This window comes from Miniopterus natalensis, chromosome 17 (genome assembly GCF_054644295.1).
Source record: "Miniopterus natalensis isolate mMinNat1 chromosome 17, mMinNat1.hap1, whole genome shotgun sequence".
Taxonomy (NCBI): domain Eukaryota; kingdom Metazoa; phylum Chordata; class Mammalia; order Chiroptera; family Miniopteridae; genus Miniopterus; species Miniopterus natalensis.
Window position 1 is genome coordinate 20,713,122 of NC_142097.1, and position 22,129 is coordinate 20,735,250.

Genomic DNA, 22,129 nt, shown 5'->3' on the forward strand with positions numbered 1-22,129 from the left:
GTTTGGGGAACAGGTCCAAGCCAGAGATAGAGATATTGGAGTCATATGTGTAGGAAAGATAAGTGAACACATGGTATTGCTAAAGGGATAGTGTAAAAATGTGTGAGTATAGAACTTTAAAAATAAAGTCTTGCTACTCCCTCAAATACCATCCTATATCTCTGTTCAGCGATACTTTCTTATGGAGTTGTCTATAACTCCTGATTTCATTTTCACAACTCTCATTCATCCTCAAACTTCTGCACTGTGGCTTTTGCCTTCATCTCTTGATGTTCTCAGCAATTCTCTCAAGACAATTGTGTTGTTAAACCCTTGGGCATTTTTCATCCCTTCCTCTATATCTCTGTGGCAATTGATATTATTGACTACTCACTTATACATTCATTCATTCAACACATTTTGCAGGGGGGTTGTCTCGGAAATAGAAGAGCAAACAGATTGATACAGCCTCTATCATGGAATTATAAAAGCACTCAGAAACATTATAACTGCCTGCTTTTCCCTCTACCTCTCTGATTACTCCTCCTTGACCCCTTTCAAAATTTGGTTTCCTTAGCTTCTGCCCCAGTCTCATGCTCCACATTTTTAAAAACATGTTTGTATTGATTTCAGAGAGTTCAGAAAGTGGGGGAGAGAGAAACATCAATGAGAGAGTCATGACGGGCTGCCTCCTGCACGCCCCCTACTGGGGATCGAGTGGCAGCCCAGGCATGTGCCCTAGGGGAGAATGCCCTGACCTAGAATGGAACCGTGACCTCCTAGTTCATAGGTCAGTGCGCCACTGAGTCAGGCTGGCAGGGCTCTCCACATTTAAAACAAGACTTTATTTACTTTAGAGCAGTTGTTCTGGGTTCACAGCAAAATTGAGGGGAAGGTACAGAGATGTCTGAGTTGTGGTTTGCAAAAGAAACTTTCGTGTAAGCACACCTATTACATGTTAGGTGCATAACGTACTTTATCCCGGTTAAGCTTCACAAACCCAAGAGAACTCAAATCTTTTGAGACTTTATTTCGCAGATAAGAAAACTAAGGTTGAGGAGACCTTAGGCAACTTTCCAAGTCACATTTCGGGCAGAGGTTTGAACTTAGATCTGATGCCATCTCAACCTTTTTCTTTGCACCACTCTCCTCTAGTCCCAGGCCCGTGTGTAGTGCGGGGCTGGATCACCGTTGTCCATACTCCTGAACTGGCCCGGGAAATTAGCTGAGTTGGTTTTTCTTTAAGAAAGTAATAGAATATTTCAGTAAGTTTTTTAGAGAACACCTGTACGAGGAAACAAATCCCGAGAACGTCAGCGTGTTTAATATATCTCTTCGGATTGACACTGACCATGGTTGAGACGACGGTGGCATGTCTCTTCCAGACCAAGCAAAAAAATAAAATCCTTGCATCTCCAAGGCGACGAGATCGCTGCCTTGGGGCTCCCCCGCGCGCCGGGATGACGTCACTCGGCGAGGTTCTCTGACGTTGAGTTTCCTGTCCACCATCTTTGTCGCTGGCAAGGTGGGTTTTGCGCAGTGGCTTAGACCTGGAAAAGGAATCGTGACGTGCAGGAAACCATTACACCACCAGTCGGGCCGTGCTCTCTGGCTGCCGCCGCCACCCCCGCCCTTGCCTCCGGTGAGTTCAAGGCGACTAACTTTGGGGTGTGTCCCTCATTGATGCTCCGGATGGGGGGTGACCCAAGTTTGGGCTGGAGACGGGCGGAGGAGAGAAAATCCTAGGAGCGCGACCGTTGAGGATGGAGTGAGGCGTCGGGTGTGACCGTTGTGAGGAAGAGGGTTGGAGAAAGGGACTCCACGGCTGTGGCTGGGTGAGGGGATCCTCGGGTGTGGCGGCTGGGGGCTGGGGAGCACCTGCGGGCAGGTATGTTCGAAGTCGGGTGGTTAGGGCGGCCAAAGGCCAGGGGTGTGGCCGGTAAGACTGGAGGCCGAGGGGCGAACCTTCGCCGCTTGGCGTCGTTCGCTGAGATCCTGGGACATGTCCAGCAAAAGGGAAAAGGGATTCCCCGAATGGTTTGCCCATTGGAGGGCAAACCTCGCCAGCCTCCGGTAGTTTGAGATTGAGAGACACCTCTCCCCCGCCCCATAACGGAGGTTCAAGTCTCTAGAATCCTGAGCACCTGGGGACAAAACAGGAATTTCTGACACTTAAGGGAAGAAAAACCTCCGGAACTGGTTCGATGTGGAAGAAGGGGAAGCAAGTGGGGGCAAACCTTAGCCCGTAATTTTTCCATTTTGGATTTGGCAGGAATGGTCTGGTTTGAGAAAGGCTGTAGATTAAGCCAGAGGCAAAGAAACTGGAACTTCCTGTTACTTCCAAATTCTTTGAATCCAAAGAATTTATTCATGCTGTTTGTTTCCAGAGTAATGTTCTACTTGGGGCTTTTACTGAAAACACTTGGCTGCTTCATTATGAAACAGTGTGAATAAAGTATGGATGCTTCATTAAACTTTTACATTTCAAAAGAAGTGTTTTTAAAATGCCAGACACTTACTATAATCGATGTAATATTTTAAAATAAAGAAAACCCGGTAAGTTTAGAAAAGGCAGAATGACAAAGAAGGTGGTCTCAATGAGGAACAGTTTAAATTATTAATAACCTTCCTGGTATACTTCTTGCTTAGCCTCAGGGTACGCTTACAAAGTAATAATAGAAAGCAGATGAAGGAGATGTAGCTGTACTAGAAAAGTGTAACGCATTCCAGTGATGACTAAGCTAGTGGTAAGGTGAGAACGGTTTGCAGGTGACTTAACAGTTTACACTCCCAAGGAAGCAAAAGTATGATGTGATCTGCAAACAGCCTCACTGAAAGTTGGGTGGTAAAATGAATATAAACTAACATTCTGTAAATTAAGACACTCAGGACAGTCGAGTTCTTCCTTTTTTTTTTTTCTTTTTTCTTTAACATATCCATTTTTAAAAATACTACATTTTAGGCTCAGGTTTGAACCAAGCTGAACAAGGAATGAGTAAAATAGAATATAGCCTCCTTTCTTTTTCTTTCCTCCCAGGTTTAAGTTTTCCAGAGTTGATTGGTATTTCAGTTAAAAATTGGATGTCAAACTTTGAGCTGCTTTCTTACTGTGTAACAAACTATCTCGTCTGTCATATTTAAATGAAATCACAGGTCGGTCTGTTGTAATTAGGTATCTCTTGTCATTTATTATGCGCTAAATGATACCTGAAGGTGCTAGCTATTGTCATTGCATTATTATTGAAATATCTGATAAGCACCTCTCACCCTTGTAATAAAAGATTGCTGGAATGACCGTTCTGCTTTAAAATTTGGTTAACTCTTGGCCACTTTTTAGTATAAGGATTAGACAGTGTAAAGCCCAACTTTAAGTGAAAAGAAGGGATTTCGTGGCCTTGTCAACTCTTGATTTAGCTGCCATTTCCCAGAGAGCCATTTGAAATTAAGGCTCCATTAATTTTTTTCTGGCCTTGTTTTCTTTAGGGCGACTGGAAGGAGGGAGGAATAGAAGGAGAGAAGGGACTTTCACAACCTATATTTAGTAGAAACTAGGTTAAATTAAATCTAGATGTATAATCCTGTACGGGAGGCCTCTGAAATGTTGAGAGATCACACTATGGGCTAGGACAAGTAAGAATGTTTGTGTACGTTTAACCGTGGAAGCTTTGTTGTTTAACAATGTCCCTAGGCCATGTTGCAAGTCCTCAGAACAGCCAGGACTTGTCTAGTTTGATCTGGTAGAAGGGTAGTATGAGTTCAAACTCTGATGGTTCTGCTTTTTCCTGGGCCTCTCCTAAAGGAATAATGTATCATCCCTGCCCCCCCCCCCCCCCCAGCTTGATTTTTGACTCCAGCAAATACTTGATTTTCTTCTTGAGCTCTGTCTTGACTACTTTTTCTTTGGCTTCTAATGCAGACAACAGTTTTCACCATCCTATATTTAGGAGAATCTGATTATGTCCATCTCTGGCATGTGATTAAGTGTATCTCATTTTAAAATATATATACTAATGTAATTTTAAAATATATATATATCTTTATTGATTTCAGAGAGAGGGAGAGAGAGGGAGAGACAGAAACATCAGTGGTGAGAGAGTTGTTGACTGGCTGCTCCCTACACACCTGCAACTGGGGATTGAGCCCGCAATCCAGGCGTGTGCCTGATTGGGAATCGAACCATGATCTCCTGGATCCTAGATCAATGCTCAACCTCTGAGCCATGCCCCGCCAAGCATAATTTTTTGAAGTGACATTCACAGTGTTGTGCAACCACCACCTCATATTTGTTTTTGTTTAGATTATTTTCATTTTTCTTTTAATTTCTTTTGGTTTAAGGGAACTTGCCTGATGCAGTGTTTCCCTGCCAATATGGGTGAGGGATATTCCATTACTGGTGTTTACAGAGTGTGAGTTAAGAGAGTGATATATTTTCCCCTTCTCTTTAAGAGCAGGGATTCTTAATTTAGAATATAAATTAAGAGCACATGCCCAGGTTGTGTGCTTGATCCCCAGTTGGGGGCATGCAGGAGATAGCCGATCAGTGACAATTCTCTCATTGATGTTTCTCTCTCTCTTTTTTTCTCTCCCTCTCCCTTTCTCTCTGAAATTAATACAGATATATCTTAAAAAGAAAAAAAAGATTACTTTTGAGTCCCTCCTATTCCCTGAAATTTTGTGGGTTGGTACATTAATCTCTAGTTAAGAACACTTAATGCTAACAATGAATAGAACAGAAATATATTCCTTGACAATGAAGTTTGTTAGGGGAAGTAATGGAATGTGTGGGTCATTAATAAAAGTAGCATTTAAGACTAGGTTAATTTAATGTTTAACAGACTGTATTGAAAACTTTTAAGAATTTAACACATGTGTAAGTGTATGAGAGCTTTAAGCAAACAGTGATTTTTGTGCCATTTTTCAAAGAAACTGGGTGAAAAATTCCAAGCAGATTTTGTTTTTAAATCTTAAGCAAGTTTTACGTTTTGGTGGTCCTATAGGACTTAGAATGGCATAATAACATCACAGACCATAACAGCCTTGAGCTACAGCCTTTCTGTCAGGCTCTAGTAATCATTTCTGTATACTGGTTTTTCTTTTTATATATGTAAGTTCTCAGATGATAATTTCAGATTTATTCCAGGTCTTTTATGTGAACTCCTTTTCTCAATTTGCCGAGTCCACATTTAGTTTACATTGTGAACAGATTAAGTGATTATACATTCTTTAAGTTTTTGGTAGGAAGGCATTATGAAAATATTGTGTAAGACAAGCCTCTGCTACAGGTGTTAATTAACTATTAACTATTAACTATTTGATGAAAATAAATTTCTGCATTTTATAATGATATTTGTTGTGAGTTCTAGCTCACTTCTTTTAACAAGGTAATTCAGTGACATTCTGATAAAACCTAAAGCACCATTGTATGAGGACTGTAAATAGTAAGGTAACTGCTTAGAAAGATAGCAAATGAGTCTTAATTTCTCTTAGGTTGTTCAAGCAGCACATTTTAGAGATGATTTGAACCAAGCTTTTTCATTAATTTATGTTTTCTGGCTGTTTTTTCTTTTCCTTAATTACATTGATTTGTTTAGTGCTTAGGTCATTTTTCTCAGATCCATATTTACTGTTGTTTGCCAAATATGTTATCACTCAGGTTTGCCATATATATTATCACCTGTGTTGTTTTGACCTGACAGTAATTAACAGGTACCAGGGCATCTGTCCTAAATTTGGTAATTAGCATTGTTAATTATGGTGGTAAAGAAGAAGATACTCAGTTTTGAGTGCAGAAAAAATACTTTTAGAAGAAAATTTCAGTGTATTCAAAGAAGTTAGGTATGTTAGACAAAAGTCTTACTACTATGAGTTTCAGCAATTAGAAAACATTTTCTTATGTGGGGAGAAATGTGACCAGTGCATACTGTTATTGTTTATTGATAGAGCAGTGTGTCAGCTAGATTATTTCTGGAAATTGGAACAGAAGGGTTAAAGTTGAGGCTGGGATCTGTGTTCTTTTAAGTTTTAATATCAGCTCTGATTCTCTTTTGTACCCAATGTGACTAAACAAATATCTCAGTTTTTTGCCTTGTTTTTAATTGTACATTGATATTTATTCTTTGGGAATACTGTTGGGCTAAATGTAGAGTGTTGGAAATACAAAAATTATAGTTTAAAAAAAAATCCATGGGTAAAACATGTTTGTTTCTCTAGATGTCTGTTGTCAGAGTTTCTAATTTAGAGTTTTGGTGTGTGTTTTTTAGGTTCCTTTTATTGAAAGTTGTACATAATGGTGAATAGATTGGCAGAATTGTTTTCTTCTTCCTTTACCTTATACTGCTCCAGAATATATATGCTTGTTTTTTAAAGACTTTTAATTGATTTTTAGAGAGCAAGGAAAGGAGAGGGAAAGAGACAAACATTGATATGAGAGTGATGCATCCATCGGCTGCCTCCTGCACACCCCCTACGGGGGATCAAGCCCACAACCCAGGCATGTGCCCTGACTCAGAATCCAACCGACATCCTTCTGGTGCATGGGGCAACACCCAACCAACTGAGCCACACTGGCCAGGGCCAGAATACATGTTTTGAAGTGACTTCATCTTGAGGCAGGGAAATAAATCAGATTTTTCTGAATGGAATGTAATAGGGAGTTCTCGCAAAACAAACTTTTCCATATCTTAAATATTTGAGTGACTAACTGAAGATGTATTTACAAAAAGGTCTAGTTTTAGGTCTTGGAGGCTTTCAGGAGACAATTGTAGATAAAAATCACAAAGCCATCATAGGTTCATATTATTACTCCATTTCATTTGGCTTTTGGATTTTGCCCCAATTAGCTCCTTAAGGCAAGAGTTACATTCTTAATTATCTTTGTAACCCTTGAATCACCATCATGTGTGGTAAGGGAGAAGACACTCATTTTTCAACACAGATGTTCTAATATATAAATGTTCTTAAAACTAATTTATGTGTTGCTAGATATAACTTGGATAAAGGAATTCTTTTCTCTTGCTGTAGGTGCACTTTAAAGAACCGGCACCATGACTGACTCCAAGTACTTCACAACCAATAAAAAAGGTAAGTATGAGACCCTGATCAAAGCTTTGAGATCCTTCAAAAGTTATGGTGTAAGACTATGGTGTTTCTGACCTCCTATGGTGTAAAGTTACAGTCTTTCTGACTTATTCAGACATGCATGTTGTGGACAATCTCATTGGAGATCTACTACTACAGAAAAGTGTATTGAGGAATTTAAAGTATAGGTATTTATTTATTTATTTATTTATTACTTATCCTCACCGGGGATATGCTTAGAGAGAGGAAAGGGGAGTGGGAGGGAAATATCACTTGGTTGCCTTCCCTGCGTTCCCCGACTGGGAATTGAACCCCCAACCCAGGTATGTGCCCTCACTGAAAATTGATTTGGCAACCTTTTGGTGCACAGCACGACATTCAACCAACTGAGCCACTCCAGCCCAGCTGAAGTATAGGTTTTTAATTTTATTTAAAGGTTTTGTCTTAGTAAAAGGAAGGGATCCAACATTGATCCACTGAAAATTGATATATCTGAGCACATTTATTCTCTCAGTTTTTTACTTGGAAATAAACATTTTATAACAAGGAATGCTATTGAAAATAGATATGTACAAAGTAAACATGAAAAGTTCTCTCCCTCCCTATTCCTGTTCCTGGGGGGAACATAGTGCGTATCCTCAATCTCTTTCAATGCATATGCATTGTATTAATACATATGATTTTTTAAAGTTTATCTTTGAAGAAAATGAGGTCGTGCAGAACAATGCAAGAAACTCGATATTTTCATATCCCTCCATATAAATCTAACTCACTCTTTGGCTAGGCTTTGTCTAGCTATATTCTTTGAACTTAAAATAGGAAACCTATAAAATCAGTGGTATGATTTTTCGGTCATAGATTCCTTGAGTAGCTTTGAATTTATTAGCTTTATCATTTTGTAATCAGAAATATAATACTGGTTTTATATATGTGAGCGTTAGCCTAGGAACTAAGGAATCTTGGGAAAGCCCAACCTCTTTATCTTTTGTAAAAGTGTTCCTAAGTAAAATAGCTCTTTTCTAGTGCTATAGATGGCCCTTCCTTCAAAAGCAGACTGGTTGAGGTCTTTTCAGCCTGCTTTGCCCCTCGGCTGAGCTTTATTTCTTCCTCAGGATCAGCATTCTGTGCTTTTCTATTTAGCTCTTTCTGTTGTTTACTGAAGTATTCTGGGCATGACACCAGCTACCATTCCTCTTATTCTCTAACAAATTGCCTTCTCAAATGTACCTTTTCTCCTCTCCTCCAGTGGCTAGAATGAGATAGCTTCTCAGCCCCGACATTGCTCTTTCTGGTTTCCTTTGTGCTGTTTACTGGCCTTCGCCTCCTAACTTCCCCAGATTAACTGAGTTTGGTTTTGAAAAGCACGCTACAATGTCCTCCTACTTTGATTTATTCATTTTTTCAATAAATATTTATTGGGTGCCTACTATGTACAATCACATCTTCTGCCCTAACATTGGTAATGTGTTAAATATCCTAATGTCTTCCAAGTCAGAGGGGACGCAAAGGACACCTAATTCCAGACCTTGGTTTCTAAATATTGTTTCCCACTAAAAGGAATCAGGACTCCTTGGTGAAATGACTGATTCCAATGCCGGGTCAAGGGAAAGTACAGGATAAACATGAACATCTTGTGCCAGAAAGCAAAAGCAAAGAAGTACTCAAACAATGATGACGTGTGTCAAGGAGCAGCATAGTATGAAGGCGCTACCACTGGCCAACTTGGAGATAATTTGAGAATTTAAAAAAGTGATCAGAGAAGTGGATTGTAAACTATTGAATAATAAATACATATGTACACATAAATCATAGTAGTAGTTGATTCAGGCAAGAGTCATGAGTAAATCCTAAAATAACTGGCAGGTGAAAGTTTGATGAGGAATAGGATATTTAAATAGTCTCAAAAGTATCTTTTAAAAAATTACTAATTACAAGGGGGAAAGATAGTAGCTTTACAATTTCAAAGCCTGGCAATTGCTACCTTAACCAAGTATTTGGTGTTAATATCAGTAATGGAACAAATTAACATCATTTTCCTCTTGATGTGATGCACTGAGTAGAGCACGCCATCATTTATGAATTATGCTTGCCAAAATGCATAACATCGGTGTAATCATGAAGAAACCCAAACAGAACATTCTATAAAATAACTGGCCTGTGCTTTTAAGAAGAAAAAAAATTGTGATCTTGAAAGACAAAGGCCGAAGAACTGTTTTCAGATTAAAGGAGACTAAATAGGCATGACAATAAATGTAATGCATGATCCTGAATTGGATCTTGGCCCAAGGGGGATGGGTGTCAAATTGCTATAAATGACATTATCAAAACCTTTGAGTAAGGTTTATATGATGATGTATCAATATTAAATTTCCTGATTTTGATCATTGTATTACGATTATATAAGATAATTCCTTGTTCTTAGAGATGATACACCGACATATTTAGAGCTAAAGAGACATGATGTCTGCAGCTTACTGTTAAAATAATTCAGGGTAAAAACTTGTAAACATATAGAAAGTATGATAAATAAGGCGTAATGTTAACAATTGGGGAATCTTGTAACTTTAAGATTGCAATGATTTAAAAAAATAAAAGTAGCAGGGCACAGTATAGTGACCAACAGTGAGCAAGGAACACCAGGATATTTTCTAGAAAACACAGACATATCTGTCCTGTTCTGTCATTTGAAGTTATGCAAGGGTAAACAAGCTCTTCTTTTATAGTACAGGAAGCTCCATAGTTAGTTGCCTAATTATATCAACTACCTATTAGTCAGTAGGCTTTCAATCTTACCTAACATTGGAGTTACGTAGTGAATTTAAAACAATACTGATGTGCAGATCCCACACTGCCGGATATCCTGATTTCATTGGACTGGGATATGGCCCAGGGGCGGGGGTATTTTTAAAAGCTCTCCAGATTTTTCTAATATGTAGCCAGGATTGAGAACTATTGCTACCTGCTAGCAATGTGTGGTAGATTTGATTAAGGGGAGGAGGAGGGAAAAAGATAAGAATTTAGTAAAGTTGTATGTATGAAATACCTTGCTTCACTTAGTGACCCTCCTTGGCTCCTCACAGCCTCTTCCTTTCTGTCTTTATTGCTTACACCTCACAAAAGCCTCTAGCCCCCTTGCTATTCATTTTCAGCTTTTTTCTGATTTTCTTATTCTGAAATGTATGTATTCTGTTAACATTTTGTGGACCAAAATACTGTCTATAATGACATAAAAAGTTACAATTTAAAAACTCACCTAACTATTCAAACCTTCTCTTGTAATGGGGTCCTGGTAACCTTTTTTTACTTGAGATTTATAGAACTTTGAGACTTACACATGAATCATGACTGGGTAAATACCATATTTTAAAAATGGATAAACTGTTCCTTTTACTTCCTGCAACACCCACCAGAATTGCCACTGGAACATATTCTTTAAGTATATGCTATTGGAGTTGGAATAGTTTCAGTTACATCCTGTTTTGATTCTTCAGCTCCTGCTGTTCACAATTCAGACTTTTGGAAACCCTGCTGCTTGTCTTTTACTGTTTCCAGAAGTAAATGATGGAAAGAACCCCTAAGAGCTGAATTAGGCAGCAGAGGACTTGATGAAGAGGAGAATGACTCTTTAAGGGTCCAGCTTTTCTGACTGTACTGTTTTTGCAGCTATTGATCAAATAAAACAGCAGTTTTTGTAACATGACTTTGTTTGCCTTGTTGACAGTGAATGTTGATGTAAATCGCTGTTTTAGTGTTCAATGGCTGTTTCTTAGATTCATCCTTCACATTTAGAGGCTTCAGCAGATCAGTTTGCTGTCCCCACTATTTCTATACTGGTGAATGAGGTCTGGTTAAAATGAACACCAATAACCAACCTAAAGGTGGAGAAAAATGAGGCAATATTGTAGAAGGGTTTCGGGTATAGATGGGATTGAAGTGGGAGTAGTTGACTTTTTCATGGGCGTGGTGGTATATATTTTTGAAACCATTTGAGGGTTGTTACCTTTTCTTCTTTCAGCTCCAGCTTTCTGAAGATAAGTGAGCCTGGGCCTTAAAATAATAGTGACAGCCCTGCCATTTCACAGTGCAGGGCCAGAGCAGTCAGTTATTCGAGATTGTTCCTTTAGAAATGACTGTGGTTTGTACGATTCTTGAAACTTTAAGATTATTGTTTCTGTTGTTAGAGTGATTGAATAAAAGCTCATAAAACTTTTTTATTCCCCCATTAACTTATTTTTCCAACACCATTTATCCCCACTATCCCCTCTTCCACCTCCACCCCCCCTCCCACCCACATTTACCACACTGTTGTTCATTTCCATGAGTTCTTTCTCTTTTTTGCTCAATCCCTCCTACCCCCCCCTTGAACTTCTTAAAGTACTAATTAGAGTAGAGCAGTGATTTTCAGCTGTGTTTGTGCATAGAATCATCGGGGGAATGCTTTCATTTTGCTATCTTCTCTTATAGGAGAAATTTTTGAATTAAAGGCTGAACTCAACAATGAAAAGAAGGAAAAGAGGAAGGAGGCTGTGAAGAAAGTGATTGCTGCTATGACCGTGGGGAAGGATGTTAGGTAAGGGCAGTCACTCCTACCGTTGGCCACTTTAGACCCATACCCTATTTTATGGCTTTTACTGCTTTTCACTTAAAATTGTTATAATCATAGAACCTATAAGAATGGGTTGGTCCCTGAAAACATCATCAGAAAGTATAGTTTCTTTTATGTTAATTCTGTGACATAAGTTTGTTTTGTTTTGTTGTGGGTTTTTTTGGAAGAGTGAAACCAGTTTGATATTTGTTCCATACTGATCTAGCATCAAACCTCCCGAGAGCTGGCACAGTTACAGATCTGTTGCTGAGGTAGCTGTAGAAGATGATAAAAATATACTGAGAAACAGAGCGCACATTTCTTGTTCTTTAACTGGCTCAAGCTGGTGCCCTCAACTTGACAACTTTACATTCTGTTCCTGAATTTAAGATAAAAATCACTGGTAACAAAATCTGTTTTTATTTATTTGTTTGTTTTAATTTCTGTAATTTAGCAGTATCATTTGGAAATAAGTAAGGATTGTCTGCAGTCTCCTGAGGATTCCCAAAATCCTTCAGGGGGTCCATGAGGTGAAAGCTATTCTTACAATAATACTTAGGTGTTATTAGCCTTTTTCATTGTGTTGATATTTGCACTGCTGGAGTGGTAGCATGAATCAAGGCATTGGTGCCAAACTATAGCAGTAGTCATTGTATTCTTCACCGTGTACTTGTAGGAGAAAAAGGGCAGTTTCACTTAGGACTGTTCTTCATGAAGAATTCAAGATTTATTTTATTAAACCTTTAAACCTTTTTAATATTCTGTATAATAAAATAGGAATTATGCATAAAGCACTTCTGCTGTATAGCAGAGTGATAGTTGAATTGTAAAAAAAACCCCACGCATGAATGTTTGAATTGGGAACACTATTTTCATGTGAAAGTGTGATTGACAGACAAATTATACTTAATCAGACTTCAGTATTTGGGAGACATTTTATCAAAAATGAACAAACTGAACCTGTCACTTCAAGGAGGAAAAATGACATTAGATAAATTTAAGCTTTAAAGTAAAAATTAGAGTGTTGGAAAACTTGTGTCTCCTGTCGTGAGCTTGACAGCTTCCCAGTACTTTTCTAATGAGATTGGTGGTGAAATTAATGAATGTGCTTATTTGCTGTTACATAATGAAACATGCCAACTTCGGGGAAAACTGTATAACTCATTGAACCAATATTTTCTAAATGACCAGTGCATACATCACAAAATTATGCATGGATAAGAAATCCATTCAACATAAATGATAAATCAGTAGGTTTTAACGCAACCAAATATAAAAAGTGTATTGTATCAGACTGCACATTGAAACTAACTTTCAAGAAACTACGATTTGTGGACTATAAAAGACGAGAAACAACCATTTGTCTGGCTTTAATGTGTTAAAGAAGGGTATCCAGTTATATGAAAAAGCTATTAAAATACTCCCTTTTCTGGTTTATGTACATGTATGAAGCTGGACACTTTAACCAAAACAATATTCTACAACAGGTTAAATGTCAGAGCAGATGAGAATCCAGCTGTCTTTATTTAAACTAGACATTAAAGAGATTTGCAAACATGTAAAGCAATGCTATCTCTTTCATTTAAAAAATAAGTTTTTACCTTAAAATGATATTTATGTTACTATGAAATGCATTTATTATAGTTATTTTAAATGGATTAGTATTTTACAGTTTTCTCAGCTTTAATTCCTGATATGGTAAAATATTAATAGTTATATAACCCATATGAACAAAAACTCTGGGGATCTCAGTAATTTTTAAAAGTGTTTTAGCCCGGCCAGGCGTGGCTCAGCAGTTGAGCATCGACCTAGGATCCAGGAGATCGGGGCTCGATTCCCGGTCAGGGCACATGCCCGGGGTGCGGGCTGGGCAGCCGATCAATGACTCTCTCATCATTGATGTTTCTCTCTCTCTCTCCCCTCCTTTCCTCTCTCTGAAATCAATAAAGCTCTGTTTAAAAAAAAAAAAAAAAAAGTGTTTTAAAGGGGTCATGAGACCCAAAAAGTGCAAGCAGGTTCCCTAACCACATCTAGAGCTCAGGTGGAAACGGTGGCAGTAGGAAGTGACTCAGTATCTTCTTGTGCCCCAGGTGCTACTCTTCTGGGGCAGGCAGGTTTTTGTTGTTGGAGTTTTATTTATTGGCACATAAGCACATTTGGTTCTTTTTATTTTTATTTTTAATATGTCTTTATTGATTTCAGAGAGAGCAAGGGGGAGAGAGAGATAGAAACATCAATGATGAGAGAGTCGTCATTGATCAGCTGCCTCCTGCACGCCCCCAACTGGGGATCGAGCCCACAACCCGGGCATGTGCCCTGACCGGGAATCGAACCTTGATCTCCTGGATCCTAGATTGATGCTCAGCCACTGAGCCACGCCCGGCCAGGCAGCACATTTGGTTCTTAACTTGCTGTTAGGTGACCATGAATGTCAGAGGTCAGCAGACTTCTGTAAAGGGCAAGATAGTAAATACTTAGGCTTAGCAGGCCAAGAGGCAAAAAATTGATATTATGTAGGTAATTATATAACAAGAGAGAAAAAATTCTTTTCAGATTTAACCCATTGGAATTAATAATTATTCAAAGTGTGTGTACAATTTTTTGGGACACCCTGTATACATCTCAATTTGGACAGGCCACATTGTAGACCACATGTGCCTAGTGGCTACCATATTGGAAAGTTCAGGTTTCTAGCTTTATAGGTTGGTACTTAACAGTCTCTATCTAGAACTTAGACTATTCTTGATCAAGATCTTCCTGATCTTGTGCAGGTGGTTGTAATTAAATTATTTAGGATCTTCAGTTTCCTATTGGTTAATGTTTCACGTTTATTTACTTGTTTTACAGTTGTTTTGCATATGAGCTATTCCCCCAAGAAATGGAAAGAACACTCATTTTTGGAGAATGTTGTTAGTGTTTGTTAATTTTCTGCATCACATGAAACTACATAAGGTACACACATGCAAATTAAGCAAATAGTTTGCCTTCCAGGGCAGAAGCATTGGTTCATTGGAGATATGGTGGATTCTTTGACTTTGCCATTTATCTTCCTATTTGTAAATAATTTCTTTTTTCTGTTTATGGTTTTTGTATGTGTATAGGAGCTATACCATGTGACCAGTTATTTCCCTTTTTTTCTGTATTAGAAGATATTTAGAAGTATTTAATTTATAAGGTAATTAGATAAAGCTTCAAGAGGAAGGTTAATTGCTAACTTCCCATAAAATTATAGATAACCTATATTTTTTAAAATGCAGCTTACACTTTAAAATGTGAGAAACTCAACACTTTCAAGCTAATGGTGATACTTTGTGAATGGAAACATAAATTTATTTCCTTTGGCTTTATAGGAGAATGGTAAATCATGAAATGACTTGAACTTGAGAAGAGTTTAAACTTTTATATTTGAGTACACTGAAATTTTCATTTGTCTGACTGTGTAATGTTAAAAGTAAATAAGTTCCACAATAAGGGATTCATGATGTCTTAGAGAAATGACTAGATTCCAGTTGTGGGATTAGAAATGGACAAAATGAGCCTGAACGGAACATCTTATTGTGCCAGAAAGCAAGGAAGCTATTGAAAATAGAGGGTTACCCAGCTGGGCATGGCTCAGTGGTTGAGCGTCGACCTGGGATCCAGGCTATCAGGGTTCGATTCCTGGTCAGGGCAAATGCCCGGGTTGCGGGCTTGATCAATGACTCTCTCATCATTGATGTTTCTCTCTCTCTCTCTCTCCCTTTCCTTTCCTCTCTCTGGAATCAATAAAAGATATATTAAAAAAAGAAAATAGAGGGTCATATCACAAGAACTCAGGAGCTAACTGAATAAATTCCCACTGGTCAGGGATGGACAAATATGACCATTAAAAATGTATAACAGCTGTAGTGCTTTGAAATTACAGTGAAGTGATACAAAGAATTATTAATCAGTGTATGTGATCAAAATAGTGAGTTTTTAAAAATTGGAAAGCTATGTACTAAATATTATGTATGAAATGATATGATGCCTTGGGTTTGTTTAAAAATAATCCAGAGCAACTAGATGGAGTAGGGACTAGGGAAGGGAGAGTAAAACAAGATTGGGCATGTATCAGTATTTGTTTGCAGCTGGATGATAGGTACATTGGGTTCATTATATTGCTTTCTCTACTTTTGTTTGAAAATTTTTATAATAAAAAGTTTTTAAAAATTCTTATTTTTAAAAAAGTTTTAGAGAGAGTGGAGAGAGAGAGAAACATTGATTTGTTGTTCCACTTATTTATGCATTCATTGGTTGATTTCTTGTATGTGCCCTGACTGGGATCAAACCTGAAACCTTGGTGTATTAGGATGATGCTCTTAACCAACTGAGCTACCTGGCCAGGGCTTAAAAAATCTATTTTTAGAGACCTCTTGGGACCAGCACTATAATTTCTTTAGTAATTCATTTCTGAATAATTATTGTCACTGTGGGGACATTTGTCCTTGCATCAAATCACTTGTAAAATAAGGCTTATTTTTTTCATTTTTTATTGAACAGATTGGTACTGTCTATTTACCTTTCCTTTCTCTTTTCTCCTCTCTTCTTAGCTCTCTCTTTCCAGATGTAGTGAACTGTATGCAGACTGACAACCTGGAACTAAAAAAGCTTGTGTATCTCTACTTGATGAATTATGCCAAGAGTCAGCCAGACATGGCCATCATGGCTGTCAACAGCTTTGTGAAGGTAACTTCAGGGACTCAAGAGCAGCCTCTTCTACTTCAAATAACCTTTTCAGAAGTATCTCTTGATATAGTTACTGTCTGCATTGCAGATAAGCAATCTCTGTTCCAAAAGAGGGCCTCTAGAGAAATACTGGCAGTGACCAGGAATGTTCGTGTTTTAGGCATTCTATATGCCAGCATTTGTCATCCAGTTCAGACCATATGGTGAGCCTTCAGTTGGCTGGGCTTGGTGCATCCTTGTCAGATGGGAGAAGAAAGCCAGGTGAAACCTCACTGTTTCGTGAGCTGACAAAGGCTCACAAGGCTGACATAGGGTAGGCATATTATTGTAGTATCAGTAACCTGTTTTATCTTTGTAGAAAGTGTGCTTACAGGTCAGTAGTGGAAATTACAGGAAGTACTATTTATTTATTTTTTAAAATATATCTTTATTGACTTAAGAGAAATGAAGGGAGAGCGAGAGAGATAGAAGCATCAGTGATGAGAGAGTTATTGATCGGCTGCCTCCTGTACACCCCCTGCTGGGTATCAAGCCCAAAACCCTTGCATGTGCTCTGACAGGGAATCGAACCGTGACCTCCTGGATCATAGGTCCGTGCTCAGCCACTGAGCCACTCCAGCCTTGCGGAGGTACTACTATTTTGTATTACTTAATAGGTCTTAACAACATTTGATTTTTTTTTTATTATGGAAAATTTCAAATGTGTTCAAGTAGAGGGAATATTAAAAATACCCATCTTGCACTTTTAGAAGTTACCAGCTCATGATCAGTCTTGTTTGATTTATATTCCCTATACATTCCTGACCTTCATCCTTCTCCTAGTGGATAATTTTAAAGCAAATCCCAAACATCGTAAAGATGAAAAATCATTTCATCCTTATATTTGTCAGAAGAAGATTTCTTTTTAAAAGATAACCACAATACCATGGTTACATCTTTAAAACTTGACCATTAAAAATTTCCTTAAATTATTGAATATTCAGTCAAATTTTTGCTCATTAAATTTGATGAACATAATAATGGGGTTATTCCTAATAATATATTCTTTTCTATCTGGAATTTAATCTGCATTTAAAAAGAGATACCTTTTTTTTTGAGGATTTAGTCAGTATTACTTTCTTTTTTTAAAAAAATGTTTTTATTGATTTCAGAGAGAGGAAGGGAGAGAGAGAGAGAGAAACATCGATGATGAAAGAGAGTCATTGATCAGCTGCCCCCTGCATGTCCCCCACTGGGGACTGAGCCTGCAACACAGGCTTGTGCCCTGACCAGGAGTGGAAACGTAACCTCCTGGTTCATAGGTCTACACTCAACCACTAAGCCACACCAGCTGGGCACTTTATTTTTCTTTTGTTTTTTTTTCATTACCATTTATCCCCCCTATACCCTCTTCCACTTCCCCCTTCACCCTACCCTTCAATAGAGATCGCATAACCATATGTTTTCTTCCTTCTTAGGAAATTTTTGTTCTTTTCCTGTTTAGCTACATTGTACAGAATCAAAGAACATTTCATTCGGTCTGGTGGTTTGTAGACAGACTAGCTCATTAGAAAGAATTTAGTTTACATTTTTTGAAGTTGGCACACATCTAGATTTATGATGTTTAAATAAATTTTTTAAAGTAGGGCAATTTAAGGAGTGTTCCTTCTTACTAAGTGTTTTGTTTGTACTGTTTTTTGAAGAACACTTGCTAGTAAAGGAGAAATGTATGTTAATTAGGGTCTCAGAGGGCCTTCTGCTGCTTAATCTAGGAACTTATGTTTGGCCCTCACCAGCTTCTTTGCTCTCCTTTGCTTTCTTGTCTGTAGGCCAAGCCCTTTTTTCTCCCTACTTGCTATTTTTGCACTGTCTGTGGAGTGGAACTCATCTTTCCAGTTCTTTTTTTTCTCTCTCCTTTCTCCTGTACCAGAATACAAGCCAAAAGACCTTTTTGGTTTTTAGGGAAGGCCCACAAATGGCCATGGGGATGGTAACACCAGCTCACTAGGCTTTTGCTCAGCCCTGGAGCTAATCCTGGGAGTTTCTTCATTGTGTATATAAAAGTTAAATTAATTGCTAACCTAGACTCTTACAGGCAACTAAGATTTGTACTTAGGAAAGGAAAGGAATAGCATGGGAGGTTTGGGTTCTGATGTAGACTGTAACTGGAAGGTTGCATTATTGAATATTCTTTTATGGCTTATACAAACTAGACTGTTTACTTTCAGTCACCGTGTATACCTATAGTTGCCAAGGATTGTTTTTTGTAGGACTGTGAAGATCCCAATCCTCTGATTCGGGCCTTGGCAGTCAGAACCATGGGGTGCATCCGGGTGGACAAGATTACAGAATATCTCTGTGAGCCCCTCCGCAAGTGCTTGAAGGATGAAGATCCCTATGTTCGGAAAACAGCAGCAGTCTGCGTGGCAAAACTCCATGATATCAATGCCCAAATGGTGGAAGATCAGGGATTTCTGGATTCTCTGCGGGATCTCATAGCAGATTCAAATCCAATGGTAATAAGCTTCTGCTTTTATAAAGAGAGCAGTATTTAAAATAGGTTACTTTAAAAAGCATGTTTAAAACAAATCTTACCTTTGGGACATTGAACCATAGGTTAGCTGTGGAAAGCATGACTTCTGTGTGTGCCACAGATTGCCTGTCTCACATCTTGGTGTTTCTGAGGTAAAAACCAAGTACTAAAACACAAGAGTCTTAAAGCAAACCTTTGTATCGTACTTACCCTGTATTTGCTTAGAATAGCGATTTTCAACCGATGTGCCGTAAGAATTTTTACAACGTGCAATACCTGACTGTTTAGTCAGGGCCACTGACCTCTTTTCCTAGATTGTCAAATAAAAAGAAAATTGCAGTAGCCCGGCCTGCATGGCTCAGCAATCGAGCATTGACCTATGACCCAGGAGATCACAGTTCGATTCCTGGTCAGGGCACATACCCGGGTTGCAGGCTCGATCCCCAGTGGGGGGCGTGCAGGAGGCAGCTGATCAATGACGACTCTCTCATCACTGATGTTTCTATCTCTCTCCCTCTCCCTTCCTCTCTCTGAAATCAATTTAAAAAGATGTTAAAAGAAATTACAATAGCCAACACAACAATAGCAGTCTGGTGTGGATGAATCAAAATTAATACCTTTTTAATTTCTTTTTTGTTGGATTGGCAAAAAATATATATTTTTGATGTGCTACAGAATTTTAGTAATTAGCATATGTGTGTCATGAGATGAAGAAGGTTGAAAATCGCTGGCTTAGAAACAACCAGTCCTTTCATCATTTTCAAATTTTCTTCACATTAAATTCATATCAATTTTTAAAAGATTATTTCTTCAGATAGATGTTTGTGGTATTTTCTGGTGGTGTGGGAATTGAAACTGAATCAAAGTTATCTTTATTCCCTAGTTATTGTAATGCATTCTTCTATAGGAGAATTCCAGGACAAGATTCTTTTTAGCACCTTGATCATGTTTTAAATGTTTGGCAGCCAGAATGTAACTTAACACCTTAAAGCTTTGGAACCTTTTATTTCTCTTATTAACATGTTAAACTTTGCCCATAATTGAAAGGAGAGCCAAGTCCAAAGTAGTACATTGACTCTGCTAGTAACTAAAGCTCATTTGTATTGAGCTGTAAGTATCGTTACAAGATGATGAGGGAATATAGCCATTTTCTCTTCCCCTTTGCCTAGTGCGTTATTTATAAGGAGGTGAATAACATTATGAGTTAATCAGTGGATAACCTCTGAATATTTTTTTGAACTTTTTGAATAGAGTTGGAATTTGCCTTGAAATAGACATTGTCTCTCACTGGCAAATTGCCTGCTCAGATCTCTACTTTGACATTTCATTTGGTTTATCTTCTTCTTTGGGAGCCTTGGCTTCTGCTCGTCCATTAAATTTAGTATCAGGGTCAAAGGATGAAGCAACCCACATTTTTTTGAAGTACTCTGGTACTGCCATCAGGAATCTTTCAACCACATAGACATAGAAGCGGGTGTGGGTGTGTATGTTTAAACTCTGACTTCTGCCAGGGTATCATCACCAGTATTAGAATTCTAATTCAACCCTGCCTTTTTTCCCCTCAAGCAGTACCATGTAGCACTTTTTTAAAAAAAATGTTTTTATTGATTTCAGAGAGAGGAAGGGAGAGGGAGAAAGAGTTAGAAACATTAATGACGAGAGAGAATCATCGATTTGCTGCCTCCTGCACGCCCCCTTCTCGGGATCTGCAACCTGGGCATGTGCCCTGACCCGAATCTAGCAGCAACCTCCTGGTTCATGGGTTGACTCTCAGCCACTGTGCTTACACCAGCCAGGCCCATGTGACACTTTTTTAAAAATTCCACAAAGAAATAAGTTTATAAGGCAATAGTATCTATTTTATAAAATGTTTAGGTGGTACCAAGTTGTGGGGTGGGGGGGTTTGGTTAATCCTCACCTGAGAATATTTTTCCATTGCTTTTCAGAGAGAGTTAGGAGGGAGAGAGAGAAGTGGGGAGAGAAAGAGAGAGAAACATTGATGTGTGAGAGAGACCCCAACCTGGGGCGGGGAGAGAACCGGCAACAGAGTTACGTGGCCTTGACTGGGAAGTGAACCCACCACCCTTTGGTGTGCAGGCTGATGCTCTAACCACTGAGCCACACCAGCCAGGGCAGCACATGCCTACTTTTGATATTGAACTCATACTTTCAACTCAATAGTATGTCTTTTTACCAAAAAGTAACTCGACTGACATTATACCACTGATTTTTAAGTGCATTCTATGCTAGACATAGTGATAGATGCTTTTACTTGAAATATTTTACTCAGTTCTCATACTTTCCCAGTTAAGTAGATGCTATTCCATGTAAAGCAGTGTGCACTCAGAGAGGCTAAAGAATTATTCCAAAGTCATACAGCTAGTGGTAATGTAGCCAGGATTCTCACCTAGTTCTGATTCCCCATACCCATTACTTGTCACTGCCCTCATGGATGTATATATACAATAGAATTTAAATGTGCGTATACACACAGAAACATTTAGAACTGTTTCATTTTCTCAAACTGGTTAAAATTTTGAACATATATAAGGCTTTTAGTTATCTGAGAACTGTTTTAATATGGAGATCTTAAAATCCTCTTACTCTGATGATGGGTAAGAGTCTTATTTTACTGCTCTTAAGAGGTACGTTTGTTCCACTTTTTTTCAGAAGTTGCTCCACATGGGGGCAGCACTGCAACAGCAAAGTTTAGAATGCCTGCAAAAGAAAGGAATGCTTCTGGGGGATTCTGCCTTAGTAGTTTTCTTGTAGCTTACTTCAGAAGGGCCTCCTAGATGTCAAAGCATTAGAACATCTGCAGAAATGACTTTGAAATCTTAGAGTAAAATCTTGATTAAGCTCTGACTACTCTTAGAGTTATGTTGATCTCCAGGCTGGTTCCTGGGAGTAGTGTACCTTGCTATAAGTAATAGAATTTTATTATATTTTTCATTCTCTGTTTTGGGTGATAACACATACCTTATTTTCCTGCAGCTGTTTTACCATTTATACTCTAGTTAAAGCTGATTTTCAATGAGTTGCTATTCAAAAGAGAAAAGATAGACTTTGAAGTAAACAGTTTTTACTCTGTTAAGTCCTGGCTTAACTTCCCTGAGCCTCTTTCTTTTTCTGTATAGTGAGGGATACCATCTTGGATAGTTTGGGGAGTATTAGTTGAGCTGTTACATAAAAAGCACCTATTAAAGGGCCTGGCTTATGGAAGGGTGCTCATGAGAGGAGCATTGCTGCTGGAACCTAATGGCAAAGGT

The 22,129-nt window shown here is 38.4% G+C and overlaps 1 protein-coding gene across 2 annotated transcripts in view; it reads left to right on the forward strand.

Moving 5' to 3' along the window:
* The first annotated feature begins 1,526 nt into the window (after nucleotides 1-1,526).
* Nucleotides 1,527-22,129, forward strand: part of AP2B1 (adaptor related protein complex 2 subunit beta 1) — a 99,515-nt gene continuing 78,912 nt past the window's right edge. For both annotated transcript variants that reach the window (XM_016207041.2, XM_016207042.2), the window contains exons 1-5: nucleotides 1,527-1,621; nucleotides 7,000-7,059; nucleotides 11,521-11,626; nucleotides 16,213-16,348; nucleotides 18,598-18,843. In XM_016207041.2, the coding sequence (XP_016062527.1) occupies nucleotides 7,023-7,059; nucleotides 11,521-11,626; nucleotides 16,213-16,348; nucleotides 18,598-18,843 (525 nt within the window). In that variant the 5' untranslated portion in view covers nucleotides 1,527-1,621; nucleotides 7,000-7,022. The remainder of the gene's footprint in view (nucleotides 1,622-6,999; nucleotides 7,060-11,520; nucleotides 11,627-16,212; nucleotides 16,349-18,597; nucleotides 18,844-22,129) is intronic.